This window comes from Pristis pectinata, chromosome 5 (assembly GCF_009764475.1).
Source record: "Pristis pectinata isolate sPriPec2 chromosome 5, sPriPec2.1.pri, whole genome shotgun sequence".
In the NCBI taxonomy this organism is placed as follows: domain Eukaryota; kingdom Metazoa; phylum Chordata; class Chondrichthyes; order Rhinopristiformes; family Pristidae; genus Pristis; species Pristis pectinata.
In genome coordinates, this window is record NC_067409.1 from 61,425,456 (window position 1) to 61,443,299 (window position 17,844).

At 41.1% G+C, this 17,844-nt stretch overlaps 1 protein-coding gene across 1 annotated transcript in view; it reads left to right on the forward strand.

Annotated features, from left to right (window-relative positions):
- Nucleotides 1–4,313: 4,313 nt before the first annotated feature.
- The window catches only part of scin (scinderin), a 124,020-nt gene continuing 110,489 nt past the window's right edge, over nt 4,314–17,844 (forward strand). Inside the window, exons 1-3 of the mRNA XM_052015922.1 lie at nt 4,314–4,756; nt 4,841–4,995; nt 14,789–14,950. Coding sequence (XP_051871882.1) covers nt 4,564–4,756; nt 4,841–4,995; nt 14,789–14,950 — 510 coding nt within the window. The 5' untranslated portion in view covers nt 4,314–4,563. The remainder of the gene's footprint in view (nt 4,757–4,840; nt 4,996–14,788; nt 14,951–17,844) is intronic.

Below are 17,844 nucleotides of genomic sequence, written 5' to 3' on the forward strand. Positions count from 1 at the left end.
AAATCTTGGCATCACTAGCAAGGCCAATATTTTTTGCCCATCCCCAATTCCCCTTGAACTCCTGTGGCCTTTCTGGTGAAGGTACACCTGTCTACAGAGGAGGATTTAAACCCAGCAATAATGAAGGACAGGCGATCAGATTTCCAAGTCAGGATGGTATGCAACCCGGAGAGCAACTTGATGGTGGTCCCAGCATCTACTTTGTGTCCTACTTTGTGGTAGAGGCTGCAGATGTGCGAGATGCTAAGGGAGTAGGCCAGGTGAGTAACTGCACTGCATGTGTGTATGTGTGTGTGCAAGAGCGAGAGTGTGAGAGAGAGAGACAGACAGATGCAAGTGTATACAAAGGGAAGTTATGGTCTGTGCTTTACATAATTTACCTTCCTCTCATGGAAGCGGTTGCAACAACAGATACATCCATGCATGAATGCTATAATCATGCAAATTGCCACTGGTTAGGCTATTTGGCTAAGGCTCCGGTTCACAAAATTATAGAATCAAAGAAATTTACAGCAGTAAAAGTTGGCTATTCAGCCCATCATGTCTCTACCAGCATATAAAAAGATATCCAGCCATTTTCACTTTCCAGGTCTTTGTTCATACTTAAGTAGGTTATTGCAAAGACTTTATAAATCTACTGAGAGTTCTTGACTATGACAATAGGCAGTGAATTCTAGATCCCTATCTGCCCTTAGGTAAAGAAAGTCATGGACTTCCTCAATTTTCCTATTATTTTTCTATCAAATGCTTTAAATCGCTGAATCCTTCTATCCTAATAAAATGAAAATACAGTCTAGCCTCCTTATAATAATGAAACTACAGTTTTGGAAACACCTTCACAAATATATCCTCTATAGAACAATCACATCCTTCCTGCAGTGTAATGACTAAAACTACATCACACACAGTACAATGTGCACCGTACACATTTTGCTGTGGTGTTTTATGCATAAACTACCTGATATTGTGTTTATGCCTTGGCTAATAAAAGAAAGTATCTTCTCTACTTTATCTACCTGTCTAACTACAGTGATTTGTGGAAATGCACTCCTAGATCCCCTTTCTCTACACTTCACAGAATTCTACCATTTATCATAAATTCCCTTGTCTCATTAATGCTCTTCAAAGGCTTCACTTCACACTTTCTGAGAATGATTTCCATTTGCCAAATTTTTGTCCAGCTGATGGGTCCATTATCATACTTCTGCAGTCTATAGATTTCTTCAACACTATCAACCACGAGGCAAATTTTGGTACTGTCTGCAAATATCCTAATCATGTCTTCTACGTTTAACTTTGCCATTATATATACCATGACAAACAAGAGATTTTCCACTGAATCATATGAATCCCATGTATATATCATCCCAGTCCCTAAAACCCCTGACAAAGATCACTCTTTGCTTCCTGCCATTGAGCCAATGTTGGATCCAATTTATTACTTTCTTTTAGGTCTGTAAGGCTTTTGGTTTTCTGCCAAGCTTAAACAGTGAATCCTTGCGAAAAAGTTTTACTAAAGCACAGACCCTATTAGACCTAGTAGCTTCGATGACCCTACCTGCTTTGCCTTTGCTACAGGCCCATCACCTGTAGTTGCAGGGTGCAAAGCCAATGTACTCATTGGACACATTCCTGGAGGTTGTCACATTGCCACTAGGGGTACAGTAACATAGGTTTAAAGTTAATGAAACAGCAGGCAGAGTTCTGAATCAGTGATCCAGAGATATGAGTTTGAATTGCAGTTTGGCAGATGGGGAGTTTAAGTTCAAATAGTAATTAATCTGGAATGTAAAAGTAAGATGGTTTTAGTAATGGAACCATGAAACTACTGACTTGTCATAAAATTCCATCTGGTTCACTAATGTCCTTCAAGGAAGGAAATCTGCCATCTTCACTCAGTCTGGCCTACATGTAAGTCTAAACACATTGATACAGTTGATGCTTAACTGCCTCCTTAGTTCTGGGCTGATAATAAATTCCTGCATTGCCAGTGTCTTCCATGTTTTATGAGTGAATGATAATAAATGCCTCATTCAGTCAAACAGTACTTTATTTCCATCTCAAATATTTTTAGAGCAAATAGACAAAAGTGAAATAGAACATAGAACAGGAACAGGCCCTTTGGCCCACGACGTCTGTGCTAGGTATGATTCCCAAAAGTGGTATAAATAATGAAAGTTATTTAGCTCATTCTGAAACCATGGTCTTAAATTTAAATTAAGTAAACTATGATGATATGAAGCACTAATTGACTATGGTACATTGGGAAATTACATTAAAAGTATGACAATAAACAAGCAAAGGCCAACATTTAAAGAAGCAGGTTGTAAAAGTTTATGTTGGCATGTAAAAAGGAAAAGATCAGCAAAAGTTTATGTGGGTTCCTTATGGTCTGAGACAGGATTATATTGGGAAAGGCAAAGCAATTTAACATATTTTTTGCCTGTTTTTGCAGAAGAAACCATAGAAAATCTTCTGGAAGTAGGAGAGAACAACAAGTGTAGAGTGAATGAGGAGACAAAATAAGTTTGCATTGAAAAAAAATTGAAGAAACTTGTGGGTCTAAATGCAAATAAATTCCTCAAGCTGTCACCCCAAGGTTTTGAATGTGGTGCCAATAAAGATGAACATGTTATCATTTTCCAGAATTCCATGGATTCTAGAATGGTTTCCACAGAATAGAAGGCTGCAACTGTAACCACACTACTTAGTGTGAAATGAGAAAACTATAGACCAATTAGCCTTATGTCCGTAGTAAGGAAATTACTGGTATTGATTTTTCAAGAAGTAATAGCAAGGCACTTAGAAAATAACAATAGGATTGAGCAGAGCCAACAGAGATTAATGGAAGGAAAATCAAGTTTCACAAATCTGTTAGTTTCTTTAGGTTGTAACTAACAGAATAGTTAAAGGGTGAACTGTGGATGTCATGTAAGAATGATCAGAAGATCTTAGATAAAGCACCACAGAGGATATTAAACAAAATTAGAGCACATAGGATTGGAGATAATGTACTGATGGGAATTGGGATTTGTTAATGAACAGAAAACAATGATTAAATGGGCTATTTTTGAGCTGGGAGGTTCTGATCACTGGGTGGTCACAAGGATTGATGTTGGAGCCCCAGCTGTTCATGACAATCTATGTTAATAAGCAGAGAGACTAAGCAAACTGGGCCTATATTCCCTTGAGTATAAAATTCTTACAGGGCTTGACACGGTATATTCAAGGAGGATGATTTCCCGTGGCTGGACATCTGGAACCAAGGGTTACAGTCTTAAAATAAGTGATTAACTATTCAGGACTGAGACGAGAAGAAATTTCTTTACCTAGAGTATAGTGATCTTTTGAAATTCTGTACCCCAGAGGGCCATGAAAATTCAAGAGGGAGAGAGAATGGTAGATTTTTAGACATTAGGGGAATCAAGGGATATGGAATTAAGAGCAGGAAAGTGGCACTGAGGTAAAAGATCCGCCATGACCTTATACACTGGTAGAGCCAACATATTCTTACAACATTGTAACCATATTTTTTCCCTCCTCTGGACTTGCTCAAGCCAGTTCCTGGAGATTCAACACAATCCAGAGTGTTGACTAACTCTGTGTAAAACCCAGTTTACAAAATCCTCATTCATATTCCTTCTATTTCCAACTCCTCCAAATGCACCTTTCCCTTTCAGACACCATGTGTCATTCTATCTCTCCTGGTTCCCACCCAACGGCAGACCTTTCCTGTTATTCTCCCCCTCCCCTCTCCCCCTCCCCTCCCATCCCCTCTTCCTCTCCTCTCCTCTCCCCCTCCCTCCCCCCTCCCATTAATTGGCTTAATGCTGCTTCAGCCGGCACCCACCATCCAGTGTTCAGCCTAAAACACAGGTGGACCCTCGTGTGACCCTGGCACACCCACCAGCCAGCGTTAGCAGGCTGCAGAGTCATGCATCCTCCTTCGGATCAATACCCAGCTGAAAATACTCGGACATCCATGCCCTGCGATGGAATTTCTATCAAGCCCAGAGCTCAGAAATAGAGCATTCTACCTGGTTGGTTTTGCGCCCACCTCAGTGCTCTGCACTGTACTCCCATATTATTTCCCACCACATCCGTACATTTCTTCCAAGACCAGGGTACACGGTCCAAGGTACATTCATTCCAGGAAATATCCAATCCGGAATGAAAAGTGTCGACCTGAAAGCTACACTTAATTTATTCTTAAAGATGCTGTCTGACCTACGATCTATGATCTATTACACAAGCTAAGAAAAGTTAGTTTCAGTAGTTTGCCAAATCATGCTTCAGTTTCCGCAAGCCACGGTGGGTGCCTTGATTTCAACAGACTCCTGAGTGAGCACAGCAGAAATTCGCGGCTCGTTAGTTTAACGCTGCGATATTGTAGATTAGTTCCGTTTCGGATTGACAGGCTGTGTCACGGACACGCCTACTTGCTTTTATTAAACCCGGAGATAGCACAGTTTGATCGCCGTTGCGTCAAAACAAAAGTTTGTTTTTGCGAAACAGAGTTCGATCGCTGCCGGCGCCTCGTTCAGCCACTTCGGAGAGACAAAGATGGTGCTGTACCACAAAGAGTTTGAAAATGCTGGGAAGGAGACCGGGACCCAGGTCTGGAGAATCGAACGCTTGGAGCTGGTGCCTGTTCCGAAAAGTTTGCATGGCAGTTTCTATGTGGGAGACGCTTACCTGGTCTTGCATACCATAGCGAGGAACAACAACTTCTCCTACAATCTCCATTTTTGGTTAGGTGAGGCTGTTACACTGTTTATTGATGTTATACTTTGTATCAGACAGGGCCGGAATAATATTAAACTGATGCATTTTCCTTCAGGCAAGGAGTGCTCTCAGGATGAAAGCAGCGCCGCTGCGATTTTTACGGTGCAGATGGATGACTATCTGGCAGGGAAACCGGTGCAGTACCGAGAACTTCAAGACTACGAATCCAACACTTTTGTCAGCTATTTCAAGGGCGGACTTAAGTACCAGGTAGAAAACGCAGTGTTCCCGAAATCTGCAGCGGCCACTTTCCTGCTACATACTTTTCATGTTTTGCTTTCTCATTCGCTAGTGCTCCCAACTTTATCTGCTTGTGCCAACAGTTCACATTCCAACTGTTGGAAGTTGTAAACTCGCTCTTCTCAACATACTAACCTACGAGTGAGAAACAAGTGACATTCATTAATGCATTACTATTAAACTGACAGGTGTGTGTTAAAGCTGGCACAACGAGATAAAACATGCATTTCCGTTTTTTCGGTATTTCCATTTGTTTTTTTTTCCTATGTCACATTTCACGAATGAGGCAGAACATTTAGAGTTGACTGTATATTTCATATATTTTCATACAGCGTAGGAGGCCATTTGGCCCATTGAGTCACTGCTGGCTCTCAGAGTAATCCTATCAATTCCATTTCCCTCATTTCCCCTATATCCAATTCCCTCCAACATGTCCATCAATTCCACCCCGGATCTTCTGCAACCCACCTACACCAGGGACAATTTACAATTAACCTACAAGCCTGCATATCTTTGGAATGTGGAAGGAAATCAGAGCACGCAGGGAGAATGTGCAAACTCCACACAGAGAGCAGCGTGGTCAGGATTGAAGCCAGGCTGCTGGAGCTGTGAGGCAGCAGCAAAACCTGTTACACTACATTTGTAGGGACCATCACAGTCAAACCTAATCCTGCCTTCACCTAATAGCTACACCCATATATCCTGTCAACATTTTTTTAAACTCTCTTTACTGTTGGATAACCAGTAGCAAGATTGATCAGGCTTTAAGCATTCCTATCTTGAATAATGATAGGCAGTAGAACCTAATTGATTAGATTGGTATTGGTTTATTATTGTCACGTACCAAGGTACAGTGAAAAACTTGTCTTGCATACTGATCATACAGGTCAATTCATTACACAGTGCAGTTACATTGAGTTAGTACAGAGTAAAGTGTCACAGCTACAGAGAAAGTGCAGTGCAATAAGGTGCAAGGTCACAACAAGGTAGATTGTGAGGTCATCGTATAAGGGATAGAAGCTGTCCTTAAGCCTGGTGATACATGCCTTCAGGCTCCTGTATCTTCTACCTGATGGAAGAGGAGAGAAGAGAGAATGACCCGGGTGGGTGAGTTCTTTAAATATGCTGGCTGCTTCACCAAGGCAGCAAGAGGTAAAGATAGAGTCCATGGAGGGGAAGCTGGTTTCCGTGACGCGCTGGGATGTGTCCACAACTCTCTGCAGTTTCTTGCGGTCCTGTACTCTTTGGATAACAATGTCCTTGGCTGTGCTGCCATTGGAAGCCAGATTCTGATTACCAACAATAAGGCATTGTATTAGGCCATTCAGGTCTGCAGAAGTAATTCTAATTGTCTTTGCATGCCAACTATGCATTTCTTTAAGTTTATTTGTAGTAAGAGAAAACAATTTTTTAAAGACCGTGCTAATCTAAAACATTTGGTAAACCTTATGGATGAATATGAATGAATATAATTTATATCCAATTCTAATTTCATTGCTGTCATAAATAATGTTAATCTCATTTTGTTGCACACACTAAAACTGGCACTTGGCTCCTCTTTCTCACACCCTCCTCTCATTCACAGTAGAGTCAAATTTTGCTGTGTGTTGATGATCGTGAAATGAACTTTCATGTGAAATTTCTCTGATTTGTATTTTGACCCAATATTTATTTATGAAAATAGTGGACCAACCATGATCCTGTCTTAGTTACTAGTATTTCAGTCAGTCTCAGGTTTGTTGTTTTGCATCTTGAAATGGTTTGACCCTGATCTTTATTGGACTTTGCAATTTGATGAGAAGGAGATGTTACGTATGGGAGATTTAGATTTCCCCAAATATCCTGCAGTTTTTAAGTGAAGGATTTTTAAATTTTGTTCTCCACCCTGACCGATAGGTTGATTGCTTGTGTGATGAGAAAGGCTGCGTTCAAGGCTTCAGCAAATGGTCATCCAAGGAGGGATATCAGCTGTAAAGACAAATTGGTGTTCAGGAGATGAGGTTTCTGTAGGCTGCTGGATGGATGCAGATGGTGACCAATGCCAGTTGGGGTGGCCTGCATGGAGATGATAGTCAGGGAGAGATTGTGTTCGGGGGATGGAATGGAGATGGTGATTGAAGACAGAGATCACTGTGGGGGTGGAACGGAGATAATAGAGGGGAGAGATTGCTGTCATGGTGTTGAAGAGATGTAAGGAGGGTGGCGGGGAGAGAAGATACTGCCAAGAGGTGAAGATGGTCATTCATTGAGTCAACTGAGAGATGGCTTTCTTGGGATGTAGACTGTGACTAGGGGGAGTGTTGAGAGTGGCAATGGTTTCTTATGGGGAGAGTCACTTTTGAAAGGTGGTAATGATGGTCAGTGAGTGGGTGGAGGATAGGACCAATCACACATTGGTGAACAGGCAGAATGTAGGGGGAGATTATGGATTGGATATCATGGAGAAGTGGACAGATTGTGAAGGATTTTACCAGTTATCTTGAATTGGGAGGCAACTCTTTTCCACAATCCATATAAGCATTTGCTTTCAGCACCCACTTTTTCTCAAAAAAATGCTGATTCCGTAGTCTTTTGCTTTTGGATTCCAGCTTTTTGCACTTCATTTTATCTGCGTCCAAGCTGGTGGATGAGGATTTAAAATTTTAAAAAAATTTGTTGAAGTATGCATGCTGCCTTTTACCAGATGATGCACTTTCTGAGAGAAGGTTGGTTTTTACACCATAATCCTTCCTCAAGTGAAGCTAGTGAGTCAGTTTTAAAGTCTATAGATCTCTTTAAATTTTAACTTCTCTCCAAACACCAAACCACCTGTTTTTGGAGATCAAAATAGCATTCCTGTATTTGATGCAATTCCAACGCTGAATATCCTGGTAAAATGTAATGAATACAATCCCTCATTTTTCATTTTTGCCGTACAGAGACCTAATATAAATGATACCTTTGTGCTGGTAGATTATGTTGTTGTAAGTAAATGGCTGTGAAATGAAGGCAGGAGTTCATTGTAATTGTCAGAAATTTGGGATTCCTGTGCAAGTATGTGCCAAGGCTGACGTCCCAAACTTCCTGAAAGGAGTTTGCTGACTATGCTTCACCTCTGGGGTGCTCATGGAAGAGGACCCACGAATGTCTGGCAATTCCTCAGCACTTACACCTGGGAATCTGCTGGAAAAACCTTGCACAGGCCAGGAACAGCATCTCCATTTATTTCACTTGGAATGGTCTAAGATAATTGTTAGTTAAATTACAACATTTGAAATGTTTTTAGTTGTTTTAATTGCTTTAGTTTTCTGTTAGTTTCTTTAAATTTTCAATGTTCTTGAATGTCAGGAATATTCAGAAATAGTCATAGTTTTGATAGCTTTGACAGCTTCCTGAGCCAAGAGGTGTTGCCTTAGCCAGCTGAACAACCTTACCACAACAGAATAGGTGAAGGCAAACCCTGAAATCCTTGGCAATGAACTGACCCAGATGGAAAAGTCACCTCTAGCAGGGTTAAACTTGGCTTTTTATGTCTACCAGAGAAATAATCTGGATCATGCAACAGATTTCAGTCTTGTGGAACATAACAGGAGAATGTCTCCCCTCATAATCCCTGATTTTTTTCAAAATGACACTTTTCCTGATTGGTATTGTCACATTGCAGGAGTTTGCCTCCAATAAACATCTCAAATATTTTACCAAGCCTATAAAATAAAACACAATTTCAAAGTACACCTCAAAGGTGCTTTGGAGTTGATCTGCACAAGTGTGAGGTGTTGCGTTTTGGGAAGTCAAATCCAAGAGCAAAGTATACAGTAAATGGCAACACCTTTAAGACCATTGATGTATGGAGGGATGAATGTCCATAGCTCCCTGAAAGTGGTGACACAAGTGGATGCAAGTGGGTAGCAAAGAAAGCATAGGGCATACTTGCATTCATCCATTGGAACATTGAGTATTAAAGTAGGGAATTCATGTTGCAGCTGTATAAAACTTTAGTTAAGCCACATTTGGAGTACTGTGTGCAATTCTGGTTGCCACACTACAGGAAGGATGTGGCGTCTTTGGAGAGGGTGCAGAAGAGGTTCACCAGGATGTTGCCTGGACTGGAGAGTATTAGCTATAAGGAGAGGTTGGAAAAACTTGGATTGTTTCCTCTGGAATGTCGGATGCTGAGGAGGTGACCTGATGTAGGTACATAAAATTCTGAGAGACATAGATAGGGTAGACAGTCGGAGTCTTTCTTCCAGGGTGGAAAGTCAAATACTAGAGGGCAAAGGCATGAGGAGTAAAGTTTAAAGGAGATTCACCAGGCAAGTTTTTTACACAGAGAGTGGTTGGTGTCTGGAACTTGTTGCAAGGGAAGGTAGTAAAAGCTGATACAATAATAACATTTAAGAGGCATTTAGACAGACATGTGTACAGGCAAGGAATAGAGGGATATGAATCTTGTGCAGGCAGGTGGAATTAGTTTAGACTGGCATCATGGTCGGCACAGACATAATGGGATGAATGACCTGTTCCCAGATTAGACTCCATATGCCATTTCTCCACCCAAATTTCCAGCTGATCTGTATCCTTTGACAAACTTCCCCTGTATGCACAATTCCACCAATTTTCATGTCATCTGCAAACTTACTAATCAGACCACTTACATTTTTGCCCAAATCATTGATATATGTTACAAACAACAGATGTCCCAGCACTGATCCTTGTGGAACACCACTGGTCACAAACCTCCAGTTAGGGAAAAAACACCCCTCTACTACTAACTTCAGTCTTCTTTGGCCAAGACAATTTTGGATCCAATTTACCAACTCACAGTGGATCCCATGCGCCTGAATCTTCTGGACCAGCTTACTATGAGGAACTTATCAAATGCTTTATTAAAGTTCATGTAGATAATATCCACTACCCTACTAGCATCAGTATTCTTCATCACATCCTCAAAAAAACTCAATCAAATTTGTGTCGGGCCTCCCCCACACAAAGCCATGCTGACTATCCCTAATCAGTCAATGCTTCTTCAAATGCAAGTAAATACTTTCCCAAACAATCTCCTCCAATAATTACCCTACCATTACAGCACAAAAATGTTTGCAGATCCTATCTCCTGCACTTGTGCAGAACCAATCGATTTTATCACCTTTACCACCAACTTCCACTCTGCCCTCAGATTTACCTGGATCATCTCTGACACTTCCCTTTTCTGTATATCTTGGTCTCCATCTCAGGAGACAGACTTGTCACTGACATCTTCCATAAACCCACCGACTCACGCAGCTGCCTTGACTATACCTCCTCCCACTCTGCCTCCTGTAAAGATGCTATTGCTTTTTCTCAATTTCTCCATCTCTGCCGCATTTGTTCTCAAGATGAGGCCTGTTCCAGAGCTTCTGAAGTGTCCCGATGCAGGGTTTCAACTCAATGTCGACATTTCCTTTCCTCCACAGATTATGCTCAGCTCACTTTGAGATCCTCCAGCAGATTGTTTGCTGCTTCAGATTCAGGCATCTGCAGTCTCTTGTGGCTCTCTCCTGAAATGTCCTTTTTCCTGAAACGTGGCTTCTCCTTTGCCATAGTTGATGGTTTCATCACACTCATTTCCTCCATTTCCCACACATTGCTCTGAAGAACTACCCACCCCTCCCCCCACCACCACTACCACCACCTCTCTCCAGGCAGAACAGCAATGGAGTTCCCTTGGTCCTCACCTTTCACTCCACCGACCTCTGCATACAACACATGCCATCATTTCTACCTTTTCCAGTGCGATCCCACCATCAGTCAGATATCCCCCCACACCCCCACACTGCTTTCTGCTTTACGCAGGGACCGCTTGCTTTGTAAGTCTCTGGTCTGTTCATCCCTCCTCACTCATCCCTCCATCTCTCTCATCCTCTGGCTCTTTCCCCTGCAACCAAAGGAGGTGTAACATCTGTTCCTCCTCACCCCCCCCCCCCCCCCCCCACACACACCCACACACCCACACACACACACACACACACACAGAGTCATCCAGAGACTTAAACAGGTCTTTACAGTGGTGCATTTTAAAACTTGTTGAAGTCATTGCTTCCTAATCTATTTAAAAGAAATAAATGTATAATCTCAAGAAAAATGAAGTGATAGCCACACTGTGTGAAGCTTTCCATTGCAATTGAGATATCACACTGCTTTCCCTGTGATAAATATGTTTAGTACTAACAAGTGACAGGAAATAAGCTGTACAATGGTTAACTAAATTTATATTTTAATGCTTACCCCAGTCATTAAGTAATTGTGTGACCAGGAAATGCAGACGTAAAAGTTGCGACATTTTGTTTTAAATTAGAGTATAAGTACAGGCTTATTTTATCAAGGGTTTGGTAAAAAAATTCTTGTAATTGTCTTAAAAAAACATTATCTTTAGTTTTCATCTGTTTCTTTTTCTAATAATTTCAGTGCACACTGAAACAGCCATATCATGAAAAGAATACATATCATGACCTCTTAAATGTTTTGAAGCAAAGAATGACACGCGGTTTTATTCTATAGTGCTTTTGGTAAATGCACGTACATATGATGAAGATCTATTTGCATTGAATAGACAAGAGGCATGAGAGTGGCCCATCTGTAAATAGTGGAGATAAAATCATCAGAAAGGATAAGGCCAGTTAGCCTCAGCGCCTCTTCTGCTATTTTGGGAGATAACCTCTGATCTCTGCATTAACCACACTTGCACATCACTGTTTCATATCTCTTTGTCACCTCACCTAAAAATAATTTGTTGATTGTATTCTTAAAATTTTAATTGTTTCAGCATCTATAGACTTTTGGAGCAGACATTTTAAGTGAATAAATACTTTCTAATTTCACCCAGAAATGGGCAAGGTTTAATGGTAAAATTATCCTTCCTTGCTTCAGATTCCCTGTGAAGGGAATGATTTGTTTTACTCTATTGAATTATTTTATAAATTTAAACACATTGATCAGGTTACTCCTTAATCTTCTAGGCTTAAGTGAATACATGTATGTAACATGTTCTCAAAATGTAACCTGGTATTGTTTTTGTAAATCTGCCATATACCATCTTCAAACTCTGTAGTTCTTCCCGAGATGAAACGCTTAAAATTAAACATTTTTCATTCAGTATTGTCCTCTTGAGATGAAGACTGGGATATGCATGTGATCAATGGAGGCTTATCAATTCAACCCCTGGATAATATTGTAGGAGTTCCTTGGGGAAACATTCCATGTTCAACTGTCTTCAATTGCTTCATTATTTGTACGTTCTCCCATGTCTGTGTGGGTTTCCTCCGGGTGCTCCGGTTTCCTCCCACATTCCAAAGACATACAGGTTAGGAAGTTGTGGGCATGCTATGTTGGCACCAGAAGTGTGGCGCCAGAAGTATAGCAACACTTGTGGGCTGCCCCCAGAACACTCTACACAAAAGAAGCATTTCACTGTGTGTTTCGATGTACATGTGACTAATAAAGAAATCTTATTTTGCTTCCCTCTGTTAACAAGTCAGCAATTTTTGAACTAAAACGTAGGAAGTAACATTTGGACACAAGTTTCAGGCAATGCCGAACTTGAACAAAAGAAAGTACAACCACCTCCCTGTGATAAATCAATGGTATCTCCATCAGTATTAAGTATCACCATTTACCAGAAAATGAACTGAATGTAAATATCATGGCCACAGGGGGAGGCCAGAGGTTTGATATTATGAGGTGAGTTGCTTACCAAAGCCCTCCCCAAAGCCTCTTGTTATTAAATCATTAGTCACACTTGTGATAAAATGCCCTCTGCATTCCTTGATGAATCCATCAAAATTCAAGAAGCTTAATTCAAGAACCTTTTGATCAGTAGTCCATTTGTGAGATAAAGCAGCAGTTCTCTCAAGAGTCAGCTTACAGTGGTTTCACATAAAAATGATTTAGATTTATTGAGGGATATATATATATATATATATATATATATATATATATATATAAAGACTTGATTGCTTTACATTTGTACTAGTAGGTCCCAACATTACTAGTTCAACTTATGGTAGTTATTTGGGATCCACTGATGGAACAAGAAATGGATCAAGTGGTGAGCAAGAGGGTAGTTTGTGAAGGGATGAAGTCCTTCCACTGCTTACACAGGTCTTCTGTGTGTTCCAGTCTATCTGAATCCAAGCATTCCAGATCAAAGTGTGACGGTCTCCCTATTCAACTCGATTTATCCTTTTAGTCTTTGTGAAAGCCATCATCAGTTGATGGATTGATCAGTTATTAAGGCATTTTGTATCTGCCGGCAGGCTCCTCATGAAGGTTGCGTTCAATTTTTATTAAAGGCTTGTTGCTCACAACACCCATGACCAGCACTTCTGCTTTTCCCCCACTGCCCTTTAACCACCACCACCAATGCTTCCCCCCCCCAACCCCCCCACCAACAAATCAAATCAGGACAAAGAAACTTGCCTTTCCTTAGAGACGCATGAGACTGCAGATGCTGTAATCTGGAGCAAAAGGAACAAGCTACTGGAGGAACTCAGCGGGTCAGGCAGCATCTGTGGAGATAGAGGGCTGGTTGATGTTTCAGGTTGAGGCCCTATGTCAAGACTGGGAGGGTCTCGACCCAAAACATCAACCATCCATCTGCCTCCACAGATGCTGCCTGACCTGCTGACCTCCTCCAACAGTTTGCTTTTTGCCCTTCCTTACACCTGGCACAAGTTCCTAGAGGGGCCTTTCTTCCCCAGCTTCTTCAAACATCTATCTGCTTAATACTGATGGTCGATGATTATTATGTGGGGATTCCACTTTTTTTATTTCAAAGATATACTTCATTCATGATAATATACACAGGAAATACAATTGGTACATTAAATATCTAGCATCAAATTGATACGTTCCTGTACAATGTGTCAACACCACCCATGTTTCTTCCTGAGTACATCCATGAAGTATTTGAGAGGCTGTTATGCAGGTTCCAGCCACTCAGTGTCTGGTGATGTCAGGACTCTAGGCTATGGTCCTTCTCCACAAAGCCTTTGTGGTGGCTGCACTGAGCTTCAGTGCATCCCTCAGCATGCACTCGCACACCCTGGAAGGTGCCAGGTGCTTGCAGATATCTCCTTACGCTGAAGACCAACAAGTTCTGAGCATACTTTCACCAAGCTGATGATCTTCCAGCAGCAGTTGATCTTTGTCTCAGTATGCATCCCTGGGAACAGAGCATAGATCACAGAGTTGTCTGTTACACAGCTGTTTGGGGTGAACCTCGATAAGGACCATTACATCTTTGTCCGGTTCTTCTTTGCAAACTGACAGTTCGTGAAGAGGTGGTGACCGTCTTATCCACACCTCAGCCATCTCAAAGGCAGCATGTGGCAGGAGTGAGACTCTGGTTGTGCAGGAAGGATTCTGCTGGTGTTAATGTTACAGTAATATATAACAGAGGAAGGTGTACTATCAGGGATTGGCTGCATGGCCTTCAGGCCTGCCCTACCATTCAATATCATGGCCGATCATCCACCTCGAAGCTATTCTCATGCCTGATTCCTATTTCTCTTGATTACCTGGATTCTGTAAAACCATTGCTCTGCTCTTGAATATAATCAATTCCTGTACCTGAGCTTCAACTAGATAGAAGAATGTTGAATTTCATAGCAAAATGTCAAATCCACATTTGGATGAAGCCTTTGTTGAATGATTTCTTTGCGACTTAATGTTTTAATTTATTTTTATGTTAGAAAATCTCATGACACACAAAACAACTTACATTTGTTTGTTTCCTTTGTTGTCTTAGGCTGGTGGTGTGGCTTCTGGGTTTACGCACGTCATTACTAATGATCTCTCTGCAAAGAGATTGCTGCACGTTAAAGGCAGGAGGGTTGTAAGAGCAACAGAAGTTCATCTCGACTGGGCCAATTTTAATAAAGGAGACTGTTTCATCGTAGATTTGGGAGCGGTAAGTTAAGAGGAAATCATGTGTTATAACTTAATTTCTGCCTTCATCATTCACTTCATTCAGTCTACAGCTAAGCAGAAGAACAGACAAAGAGACCCTGGTGACTGATTCTTCGTAACAGTAAAACACTGTATAGCTCCCCTTAGTGTACCTTGATATTTAATACCATTTGCCGCCTTATGCTCAGGATCATCCACAAAACTATATGTCTAGAAACACATCCCCAGCTGGAAAACTTTGGAGTGACAAAGTGTCTCCGAAGTTCAGTTTCTTTTAACATGGGGAGAAAGAACTAAAATTTTTGGTTGCTGCTATGTAGAGCATTTAGTGCTGTCAACTGGGGTTGAATTTCTAGGTACAAAATTGAATGGGATGGATGTAAATTTTCACAAATTAATATGCTGTATGGAACTAAAGTTAAATTTTATACATTTCTGCTCTAGTGTGCTCTACTTCCTTGTCATTCTTAATTACGAGAATTTGTCTATGGCAATTTCTCTATTTCTCTATTACAATTTTTTGAATTCAAACACAAATGAAAATCCTGGAAGGAATTAGAGATTGCAGTGAACATAACAGCAGTGTATCTGTCAGCAGGAGGTAATGAGGAAACACACTGGCTCTGATGTCACGTTATTTTGCATTTAGGTAAGTAGGAGATCAGTTGCATTACTGGTCTCTTGATCTATTTCAGACTTTATTCTTTGATCTGAATTACTCCAATAACTGAGGGGCAGCTTTATACTTACCATGATATGTAGGAAACACCTTTATATTAGCAGATTATAGAATCATAGAAACACACATCACAGAAACACATCCTGTTAGAGTCGTACAGGATGGAAACAGGTCCTTCGGCCCAGCTGGTCCATGCTGACCAAAGTTCCCATCTAAGCTAGTCCCATATCCCTCTAAAGCTTTCCCATCCATGTTCCTTGTCCACCTCGTCCATGCCGACTGTGATGCCTATCCACGCTGATCTAATTTGCCTGCATTAGGCTCAAATCCTTCTGTGCCTTTCCCAGCCAAGTATCTGCCCAAACCCTATTTAAACATTGTGATTGTATCTGCCTCCACCATTTCCTTTGGCATTTGTTCTGGATATTCACCACCCTCTGTGTGAAAAACCTCCCCCCTGATAATATTATGAGGTAATAATTGTTCACAATTTTGTCATTGACTGTTGAGATTCTGGGATAGAAATTCTATCAAGCTACAATAATATTGTGCAGAAGATGACATCTGATTGTTCATGGTGCTACAGTGAAGCAGTCTCTTAATATGCATGAATGCAAGATGTCATGTACACAACTGCACAAATCCTGGGCTTGTAGTGTGGTTAGGCACAGTATTCACAGGTGATTGCAAGGATTGTGTCAGAAATGCCAGCTTACTTGAATTATCCTCTGCCATGGCGGGAACTCTTAAAGAAGTGGTCCGAGATGGGAAGAGCTGATTCATGTTGTGGACCTGAATCAGCTAATCTATCACTGGAAGTAGTGGAGCAGCTACGAGAGCGGGCACCCCAGTTCTCTGATGCACAGATGCATAATGTGGTGTGGAAGTTGGACACCTTAGAGAAGCTGCAGAATGTTTGCTCTTCCCTCACCCACCCCAACCCCCCTTAAATCAATTGGAAAGCCTGTTGGATTCCCTAGTTGTCTTCAGTGGTAGGAAGACTGCCCAACGGCAGTGTAGCTAAGGTCTACTCCTTTAACTTGAGCTCAAGGCTGTCTTCATCCTTCATAAAGGCGTAGTTTTCCAGCAGAGCCCTGGACCCTTCAGCAAGTTTGTTCGAGAGTCAAGGGTTATGGGCGTTAGGCAGAAAGGTGCTGTTTAGGCCAAGATCATATCAGCCATGAAGACCAGAGCAGATTCGAGGGGCCAAGTGGCTGATTCCTGCTCCTATTTCCTGTTCCAGTAATAGAATGCAGAATGAAGTGTTACAGTTACAGAGAAAGTTCAGTGGAGGTAGACAATAAGGTGCAAGGCCATAATAAGGTAGATTGTGAGGTGAAGTGTTCATGTCATCATACTAGAGGACTGTTCAATATTTTTATAACAGCAGAATAGAAGCTGCCCTTGAGCCTGGTGTTTCAGTGGTGTAGCAATCAATGTAGCTGTTACATACTCAGCACCTTCCATGTGTTGATGGATCATTCCCACAGTAGCTGCAAATTGAATGCAAAGAACTGACAGTTGCATCCTTTGGTTGCTTTCACACCACCACTGAGTTGAGTGTGCATGAAACACAAATGCTGAACTGTTGATTTTGTCCCCACACAAGATCTTGAGACACAAAAAGGAAGTCAAGAGAAAAATGGAAACTTGCCATAACAGGAAAGTTGACTTTGTATTTAATCCCTCATGAAAAGATCAAATTGACAATTGTCATGGACAGAACCAACTCAGCAGGTATGTAACTACTTAGAGTAGACCACATTGATTGCAAAAGACAAACCTGGGGCCATCATAGATTTAGTCTTGGGACAAGTGGAAGTAAATCATGCCACAGCTGTACTGGGAAAAACATTTGCAGATGGGTGTAATACACCAGAGGCATTCAAATGGAGCTATGTATCATAAGAATAAATCTCAGGAGACTAGATAACAATCCTGAGACAATTAACCACTTAAAATTTTCCATCCATCATTTATTTTTTAACTTACTAATTTTCAGTAAAAGTTTAAAAGATAAACTATAAGCAGAAATCTTACAAAAGTCAACAGCAACATAGGAACTTTGGTAATGTTCCTGGCTTGCACTGCATTTCCATTGAGATGAATAAAAGTTTTTATACTTTTTTTTTACTGGATGTAAATACATCATGCCACAAATAGGAAGGTATCTAAACTTGTCCATCTCATCAGAGTAGTAATACTTACTCACTTGT